At 40.9% G+C, this 10,289-nt stretch overlaps 1 protein-coding gene across 1 annotated transcript; it reads left to right on the top strand.

Moving 5' to 3' along the window:
* The first annotated feature begins 3,253 nt into the window (after positions 1 to 3,253).
* On the top strand, positions 3,254 to 8,187 carry tpbg1b (trophoblast glycoprotein 1b). Its single transcript, XM_072674644.1, has 2 exons — positions 3,254 to 3,670; positions 5,471 to 8,187. Exons 1-2 carry the CDS (start codon positions 3,408 to 3,410, stop codon positions 6,318 to 6,320), a joined length of 1,113 nt encoding a protein of 370 aa, XP_072530745.1. The 5' UTR covers positions 3,254 to 3,407; the 3' UTR covers positions 6,321 to 8,187.
* Positions 8,188 to 10,289: the final 2,102 nt, after the last annotated feature.

Genomic DNA, 10,289 nt, shown 5'->3' with positions numbered 1-10,289 from the left:
GTGAAATGGTTCATTTTTAGACAAAATCATTGACCAATAGAAAGCAGGGGTAAATTGTCTAACACAAATCTATCCATTTAATAAATTCTGCCATTTTTGTGCTAACACAGTGGTAGATCTGAAAAAAATTCTTTGAGGAAGACTGTTTCATCCTCCATGCACATCTCCACCAAGTATATGTTTTAAAAGTAGCTACATTGTAGGCCAACACTGTTTCAGTCATCAGGCAATGTATTCAGAATTTACCGTGTTCTTTGAATGTAGCTTTTAGAGGGTTGTAGCTTTTCAGATGTCTTCTTGTGCACACCAAAGCTGATTCTGATTCTGTTTTTGTGGAACATAGCATTTTACAGTTCTATTCTGTAGGACTTTGTTTACACCTTGACTAATTTATTAGACATTTATTTGCAAATTCTGTAATTCTCTAAAGAAATGGTTCACAGTTGATCAGCCATGGCATGTTTTAAATCACATACATACATTTCTTTGTCACATACATAGTCATACACAAGTCAGTTAATAGTACTGCAACTATACTGTCAATTATACTGTAAGTGATACCTTGAGAGGAACCAAGACTCACAAGGGGGACCCATCCTCCTCTGGTCAGAACTGTTTTTAAATTATTGATAAAAGTCACCAAACACCCTAAACTGTTGTATGGCTCAGGTGTGCAACATATTCTTAATCATGATATAATAATAATGGTCTAGTATAACTTAATATAGTCATGGCAGTGATGGTAAGAGTAATAAGAGTAATGATAGTTATTAATAGTGGCAGATAGTTAGGAGTCCAAATAGGTTTTAATGTGGTAATTAGGCAGATAGCAGTGGTAGGAGGGTGTGCAGCTGGTCTGGCATAGGTGGTGGGGGGTTCTGGTGGTCTGACTGGAGGGTGGCAGCTGGTCTGACGCAGGTGGAGGGAACTCCAGCAGTCAGTCTTCCAGCATGTCGGGCTGGGGGGATTTTTAGGGGTGCTTAAAAAAGATTATAGTAAAAATAATCTTAACCCCTAAAGATTATAGGGGAAAAAAGTGCCACTACTGCACTGAAAACAGTGGTCCAACCAAAACTATCCAGCCAACCGTTTCCTGTGGCCACCATCCTGTGACCACTGATAAAGAACTAGATAATGATCAACACAAACTGTGCAGCAACAGATGAGCTTCTGTCTCTGATTTCACAACGTGGACCAACAAAGTAGATGCATCTTATAGATGGACAGTGAGGTAATATAGTTAATGAAATAATAATAAAACCTCCAACAGCTCCTTAGTGTCTAATTTACTTGAACCAGCAAAACACACACTAACACACTACCACCACATCAGGAAAAAAGGAGGATAATAAAGTGTTTTAAAGATATAAAAAAAAGAGTGTTTATCCTTTATTATATGTTGCTTTTAATAAAATCTTAATACATTTGTAAACTAAGCTTTATGAACTTTTTTAGATTTGTTGGTGTCTTTCCTGTCACAGTATTTCCCCTACACTGATTTTGGATTGATAGTCTGAAATTACTTTTATTTTTTTTATCCTTTAGACTGTCCTGCATAACAATGGAAGTTAATATCATATCTGCTTATAACTGAGCCCAGTGGTGATATGTATAATGTAAATAATAGTGGTCCTAAAAAAAAGTCTTGCGGAAGTCCATATCTTACTTTTGTGTAATTTGAAGATAAATCTTTTACTGTTACGAACTGATAGCATTCAGTGGACCCGCGATAGGGCTCTGTGATTCCAACCATGTTATAGATAACCTTTCTAAAAGAATAGTGTGATCTATAGTGTCAAAACCTGCACTCAAGGTTGAGTAGAGTAATAATTATAAGTAGCCTTAGACAAAACACATTTGTTTTCTTTATGAATCGTACACTTAACAGTATAAGTCAAGTATACTTAAAGAAAATATTAGTATATCTCTGATAAGTTCATGAAAGCTAAACTGAAAGCATACTCTTACATTTGTCTTTAGTTTAACAAGATCTGCATTGCAGATGTCAAAGAGTTTGTGTTTATCAGATGTTGAAGCAGATTGCAAATGCTAAGGACAATACACTGAGGCAAGATATCCATTTACAGTCTGCAGTTGTGACAATTGGCTGTCAAAAGACAGGCAACAACCCAAAGACCCACAGACCACTTTTATTTATTAGCTATTGTCCTCAAAAGCCACTGGAGTCCTGCTGTGTTCAAAGGGAGAGGCGGGGATCATTCAAAAGCCTCCATGCTCCCCCTCTAAACACACACATACAACCACTCCGTCCTGTCCCTCACACTCATTAAGAGTGCAACAGCTTTGAAGAGAACAAATGCAGATTCACTCTGGCCTTTTGCAACAGCACTTCCACAATACACAGTCATCAGGGACACATAGATCAGAATGAACATCTCTTTGAGAATTAGATGGTTTGTGTGATATGTGTAAAATGATATTCACTGACCATTCTGCATTCAATAATACTTTAATTCTTGGAAAGCCTGCCAGGTAGAACGGAAAATCTGTTATTTTGTTTTTATTTAGCTGTGGTAGCAGTATGACTTATCTAGAGATGGTTCCTTATTGGTTATTGAAACTTTGACATAGAATGTTGAGACAGTATCTTTAAATGACCAGATAAGTAGCTAATTTTATCATTTTGAGATATCACTATTCTCACTATTTTGAGAAACAGTCCGTTTTCGGTCATTTTGACATGCCATGCCACGACTGCTGGAAAGGCGGGAGTATTTTGAGATACCAATCCAAAACATGGAGAAGTCGGGTAAACATTCTGACAGACTGCTGCCAGAAACTGAGGGGTATTTCCTCCTCCTCCAGAAGGGTAAGGGATTCTACGCTGATGTTAGGTTAGATATTAGATAGAGTAGGATCATTTTATCTAAGCCCGAGAATGTGTGGCGGGTGAAGAGGGAGCTCGTGGCCCCTCCCTATCGACTGTAAGGCGTGAGGCTGCCTTAACTTCATTGTTCACGAGGAGCAGCGCAGCGGATGAAACGTGCTTTTCTGATGCTAATCACTGGACGCCTCTCGCGCACACGTGGGGGGATGCTAAAGAAGCTGAGAACGCGGCGCGGGCGTTCAGAAGTTCACTTTAGGAGGAGAGCACGCGCGCAAATCACTGCGATTCGGAGAGTCTTTACACTCCAGTCCTGGTGTTCTGAATGAGGGCTGAACACGTGGACCTAAATAATGCCAGGATTTGTTTCATGTGTTTAGGTGTAACTGGAATGCCAGGACGCACAGGGCGCTGAAAGTCCTCGCGCAGGGTGAAATTTCAGAAAATTGTCAGTCCTTCAGCTTTGCAGACTTTTGTGACGTGAAAAGTTCGCGTGCACGTCGCGTTTCAGAAGGCGTTCAGACCGTTGGACTCGTTTCTGTTCCAGTGTAGTTTCGCTAAAATGCCCGAGTTTGGAGTGCGGGTCTTCTTCCTAGCGCTGGTGTGTGTTGAGACCACGCGATCATCGTCGTGCCCAGTCGGGTGCGAGTGTTCGGAAGCAGCTCAGACCGTCAAGTGTGTTTCGAAAGAACTCCGGAGCGTACCGCTCGGAATACCCGCGTACACGCGGAACCTGTTCATTACCGGCAATCGGATCAGCCGGATCGGTCTCGAGAGCTTCAGGGGACTTGACAATGTTACGACATTATCACTCAGCAACAACAGGTAAGCTCGCTCACATACCGAAACCTACATTTCGGACCGTTTCATTGATCAGTCAATGTCCATTTTGGACACAAGCGTTTTTAAAGAGAAAACCCTCTTTTTTTTAATGTCATATATGGTAGGGAAACGACTAAATTCTTTACAGTGGTGGAGTGGTAAGTGTTCTATATAATGTTGATAATTGTAAATTTGTGGTAAACCTGACACGTACCTCTGGCATGTACAGTGGGGCAAAAAGTATTTAGTCAGCCATGGATTGTGCAAGTTCTCCTACTTGGAAAGATGAGAGAGGTCTGTAATTAACATCATAGGTACACTTCAATTATGAGAGACAAAATGAGAATCACATTGTAGGGTTTGTAAAGAATTTATTTGTAAATTATGGTCACCCACAAACAAGAGAGATTTCTGGCTCTCACAGACCTGTAACTTCTTTAAGAAGCTGTTCTGTCCTCCACTCGTTACCTGTATTAATGGCACCTGTTTGACCTCATTATCTGTATAAAAGACACCTGTCCACAGCCTCAAACAGTCAGACTTCAAACTTAACCATGGCCAAGACCATAGAGCTGTCGAAGGATACCAGGAAGAAAGTTGTAGACCTGCACCAGGCTGGGAAGAGTAAATCTACAATAGGCAAGGAAGTTGGTGTGAATAAATCAACTGTGGGAGCAATTGGAAGAAAATGGAAGACATACAAGACCATTGATAATCTCCCTCAATCTGGGGCCCCACGCAAGATCTCATCCCGTGGGGTCAAAATGATCATGAGAACGATGAACAAAAATCCCAGAACTACACGGAGGGACCTGATGAATGACCTGCAGAAAGCTGTGACCAAAGTAACAAAGGCTACCATCAGTAACACACTATGCCGAGAGGGACTCAAATCTTGCAGTGCCAGGCGTGTCCCCCTGCTTAAGCTAGTACATGTCCAGGCCCGTCTAAAGTTTGCCAGAGAGCATATGGATGATCTAGAAGTGGATTGGGAGAATATCATATGATCAGATGAAACCAAAATAGTCATGTTTGGAGGAAGAAGAAAGATTAGTTGCATCACAAGAACACCATACCTACTGTGAAGCATGGGGGTGGAAACATCATATTTTTGGGCTGTGGTCTGCAAAGGGGAATGGGGCAATTTATCAAGAGATTTAAGCCAAAATCTCCCTCCATCAGTGAGAGCATTGAAGATGAAACGTGGCTGGGTCTTCCAGCATGACAATGATCCCTAACACACCGCTTGGGCAACAAAGGAGTGGCTCTGTGAAAACCATTTCAAGGTCCTGGAGTGGCCTAGCCAGTCTCTAGACCTCAACCCCATAGAAAATTTGTGGAGGAAGTTGAAAGTCTGTGTTGCCCAGCGACAGCCCCAAAACATCACTGCTCTAGAGGAGATCTGCATGGAGAAATGGGCCAAAAATACCAGCTACAGTGTGTGCAAAACTGGTGAAGACTTACAGGAAACATTTGACCTCTGTCATTGCCAACAAGGGTTATATTACAAAGTATTGTTATTGACCAAATACTTATTTTTCACCATAATTTACAAATAAATTATTTTAAAACCCTTCAATGTGATTTCCTGGATTTTTTTTTTTCTCATTTTGTCTCTCTTAGTTACCTATGATGATAATTACAGACCTCTCTCATCTTTCTAAGTAAGAGAACTTGCACAATCAGTGGCTGACAAAATAAATACCACCTGCTTTGCATGGTTTTGCACATTTTTCCATTCAGTAATTCATATATGCCCCTGAATTTAATTCAGAAACTTTGAATGGTCTTTTTTCTCTCCAGAATATCTGAGGTGGAGTCCCACGCCTTCTCTAGCCTGCACAGCCTCAGATCCCTGGATCTGAGCAGCAACCAGCTGGTTTTGATCCACCCGGAGGCTTTCACAGTGCAGGGTCACATGCTGAGGGAGCTGAACCTTAGCAGAGCGCTCTACAACCACTCCTCTGTCACGGACCTGGCTACCTCTTTTCGCTGGAGTGGCCTGGAAGGGCTACTTGGCCTGGACCTGTCCAGCAACGGATTGATCTACTTGCCGCCTCGCATCTTCTTTCCCCTAGGCAACCTGCGGCGCCTCCAGCTTGCCAACAACTCAATTGTGTCGATTTACAATGAAACATTCTCTAGCCTGGGGAACCTGGAGGAGCTGGACCTCAGCCTAAATGCTCTGAAGACCTTCAGGGAAGAGGACTTGGTGGAGCTGGAGCACATGCCCCAAGCAAAGCTACACCTCGGGCAGAACCCGTACACTTGCACCTGCGGAATCGAGCCCTTTGCTGCCTGGTTAAACACCTCACAGGAGAGGGTGGTAGATGCAGAGCGCCTTGTGTGTGTGTTTCCTGTGGAACTGCGCAACACTTCTCTGCTGTTAGCAGGAAAGCTGGTTCTGGGATGCCATCGGGCGGGAGATAGTGACAACCTGGCCCTGCAGACATCCTATGTCTTTCTAGGCCTAGTGCTGGGTTTTGTGGGGCTCATGTTCCTCTTTGTGCTCTATCTGAACCGCAAGGGCATCAAGAAGCGCATCTATGACATGCGGGACGCCTGCAGGGAGGTGTGGGAGGGGTATCACTACCGGTATGAGATTGACTCCGATCCCAGGCTGTCGCAAGTCTCCACCAGTGCAGACGTGTGACGTAGATTTAGTTTGGACTTGTTAATTTGACACCAAGCTCTTCTAAGCATCAATTCTTTTCTAGCACATTTATGCCTTAAAGGAACTCCGCTTAAAATATGTGTTGTACATTTATGCAGGTATTGCTGTTAAAGTAATCAGATAGATTTGACCTAATCTATGAAAAGCCTGCATTGCTTTTTATTTATGTATTCAGGAGCCAATATACAAAACGTATGCTTCATTACGTTCATCACTCCTTCTAGCACAATTTAAAGTGTTCTCTCACCATGACCAGATTGTAGTGGATTATCCCGTTACAAAAAGAACTAAATGCACATTTCCACTTCTTTTAACTGTCCATTACTGCCATGCTCTTACTGCCATGCAGTCTGCTCAGTCAGAGTGCAGCTAAGTGCCTTGGTCTAACTTGGGTCATAGACATCTCCACCATTATGTTTTTTTTTGTTTGTTTGTTTTTTTTTTGTCAAGATTGAAGAGACATTAGCAGCCTCGGAATGGAGTAACTGTTCGACAAATATAATGTTTTCTGCAACTACCAACTCTCCTAATGCATGCAGTGGTTTATGCATGCATGCTCTTCCAAGATATTGAGTCACAGAACTGGTCCATTGTCAGCAAGCCCCCTGAGCTCCCCAGTCCCTCTACCCACAGGGAGCCTGTAAAGGAATGCAGCCGGCTTTTTCTCCAATGCATTCCAAAGCGAGGATAACCTCTTCTAAAGAAAAACGTGTTCCCTGTGTGCCAGATAAACAGAGAGAGCCGAAGAGAAATGAAAAGGAGGATCTTTCAGGGAAAATGAGCCAGCTGCGGAAATCTCTGGTCATCTTCTGTTTCTCCTCCCCCCTTTCCTTCGGAAGAAACTTTTTGCTTTGTTTTTATTCCTCTCATTTTTATTGTCAGGATGATGAGAACCAGCCCTGGATGAGGGTTTACCAAAGACTGCAGTAGGCCTGCTGGCCCTTTGAAGGCACAGCCTGGCTCAGCTCCTAGTGAGCTTGGCAGCCTTTTCTGTTTAAGGGACTTTGCAGTGATAAGATACAGATGAAACTGTAGGGGCTGCCTTACTTAAGGACCCCCTTCCCTTTTTTGTAAGTAAGTGCATGAGACTTGGAATCCTTGAAATAGGTATCTGATGTTTTACAGAGCCAATAGCATGGTCTTTGGATGGTTTCATATGCTTTACAAAGTGGAATATAAATGCTAAAGCACTACTTGTGCTCATAGTAGCTGACTAAGCTTTGTCTTAAAGTAAATCAGAATGCCCATTAAAAAATGTGACCCAAAGCCTGGTTTTCTTATAAAAAAAAAAATTAAGTAGAAATGTTAAATGTCTAACAATGTCTGTTAGAATCACTCTGAAATATTTATTTGCTCCATGTAACAAGGGTACATACGTCCATGCAAAAATCTTGTCTTCCTAAATGGCTTGTTTGTAGTTTCTCAATAAATGTTGTTTGTAACTAGTGCAAATGCGGCAGCTAACAGTTGAATAACAGTTCAAATGATCCCACATGCAGTTTATATACAACACAGGTCTGCAGCTATGCTGTGTGTTGTAGGTATTTCTAAACCACCATTAAACATTCCTGAGACCTGTGCCACATTGGCTCTTCTGTCTGTTCCATTCAGATTGGATTGCCTTCTTTTCCCTCGCTATTGACCAGGAACAATCCCTGTTATACCTAGTTATTTGGCCGTAACAAATTGCTCCTTCATCCATCATGTTGAGCTGAGAACTGACTGTTCTTTGTTACTGTCTAACATGTGTCCCATTGACCTTGACATGTACAGGATAATCAGCATTATTTGCTTCATCCATGAGTGGTCTTGGCTCATCTGTGCATATGTTGTGCATCAAATATATTTACCATGCATCAGATAAACAAACTAAATAGCCTTTCTTATGGGCAGAGTTTTCTTCTGCATGCTTAATAAAAAAAAAAATTCTGCCTGCGTGTTCTGTGACTTGTTAGAAAACAATTGTGATGTCTTTTCACTCACTTGATTCTCCACCTGTGTAATATATATGGGCCAGCACAGGATGATCCCATTTGATTTTTGCACCACTTAATGTTAAATAATATATTAGCACACCACTGACATTCTGTTCTTTGTGTTGCCATTTTATTTTGACTGTTTAGTTTTCAAATAAATGAAAAAAGAATGAAGGAAGATATTTACATAGAGATAAGAAAATAATTGGGCTTCCCGCAGTGCTACAAAGAACTGATCAACTAGCTCATGGCCAGTGCAATGAAATGGGCTTTGTCTTCTCTATGCTGAGATGCCCTGTGATAGTAACTTGCTCCATACTCACAAAGCCTTATTATATTGTGTCCTTACACATCCCCTCCAACCCTCTCCTCAATAACTAGGCCTGTGTTGCAGTAAAGTCCCTGTCATTCTCAGACAAAGTTTGTGGGGGTATTTTATGCTATGTTTCCTATGTAGCATGTTAACATTTGAGACAGACAGATGTTCATTTCACCCGGAATTATGGATATGCTTTTAGAAAAATTTGCTCATGGGAACGGTAAATACCGTACATCTAGATCAGGGACAAAACTGAAATCAGTTAGACAAGGGGGCAAAATAAATAACTGGGGGGACTTAAGTCAGAGTCTTGTCATTTGGGGTGCCTTGTTCTGAATCTAGCATACATCATCAAACACATGGATACTGATTCCTGTAAACAGCATTTAAGCAACATGATAAAGGCCACAAATGTATAATATGTATATAGTTAGTTATTTTTTTCATGGCCTCAGTGGTGACATTATGTTTTATGCTGGGTGTTTTTGGATAGCTGAACTAAGTGGCTAATGCCAGAGGTGCAAGTTACTGTAATTGAGTAGTCTATTTGTGTAATGTTGCTGCAGTGAATGGTGGGCAGGAGAACAAACTGGTGCTAAATTTATTCAGACTCAGATGAAAATGAATTGTGCTAAAGTTGAAATTTAAGGAAATTAAGTGAACCCTGTAGTAGTCAGGCTGTGTTTACCGACAGAGACAGAACTAGCATCTTATAAATACTCAACATCAAACCATTGTCCTTTTGCGCTACTATAGGTCAGTATTCTTATTATATTTTATTTATTAAATTTAAATGTCTCGTATGACAACTTAATTTTCCCCCTGGGATTAATGAAGGTATCTGTCTATTAATCTATCTAACTTCCTGGCAACTAGGTATTTATGATGGTAAAGCTCTGTTACTTGACATGATCAATAACAGAGATAGCATAAAATACTATAAAACCCCACACTTAATTACACGTTAATCAACTCAGTGTGGACTGTACCTGTTTTTTCATCCAACAGGCCATAACACTAAAAGTGATTTATTGAGTACATAATGCTCATTAACTGCTTACTCACTCCATAGCAGGTGTTTAGCTCTGTGTAGTCTCTAATTGGTCTATGAAAATTTCTTCTTCAATAGTTTTACTGTTTGAAAATGTTTTATGAGATGGCCTACACTAAAATAATACATTATACCTCCCTAAATGTTTTAATTGTTCTGCCCACATTTTATTTTGTTATTGCCTTTTAATGTTTAGGGTTATTTCCTTTGACAAAAACAACTAGTTTGAGATTTATATTCCCTTGTCTCCATAATCGTCAGCAAAACATTCCTAAGGTCAGTCATTGCTAGCATCCTTTGGTATGATGTTGACCCTATGTGGAGTCAAATTTGTATTCTGCCCCAGGATAAAAATAGAAGTTCAAAGAAATAATTGAAAGTGTTCTCATGGCATTTGTATTCATGAAAGTTATCTAAAGTGTATATACACTTCTGTATATGAGGAGCCCACTAAATATTTTAGGCTTCTGGTTGCCTTCTCTGTGCCAGAGATTGTTATCTATAAATATTAGACCTATGACTAAATGAACCAAGCTTGGATTCTTGAAAATCATTTGTCTTCCAGGGCCATGCTGAAAATGGCATGCTTTTGCTCTCGAAAG

This window comes from Salminus brasiliensis, chromosome 3 (assembly GCF_030463535.1).
Source record: "Salminus brasiliensis chromosome 3, fSalBra1.hap2, whole genome shotgun sequence".
NCBI classification, from domain to species: Eukaryota; Metazoa; Chordata; class Actinopteri; order Characiformes; family Bryconidae; genus Salminus; species Salminus brasiliensis.
Note: the sequence above shows the minus strand (reverse complement) of the source record. Positions and strands in the feature narration are given on the sequence as shown.

Coding starts and splice junctions, on each gene's coding strand:
- tpbg1b (XM_072674644.1), top strand. CDS start 3,408: ATGCCCGAGTTTGGAGTGCGGGTCTTCTTCCTAGCGCTGGTGTGTGTT. Junction 3,671..5,470: donor TTATCACTCAGCAACAACAG/GTAAGCTCGCTC, acceptor TTTTCTCTCCAG/AATATCTGAGGTGGAGTCCC.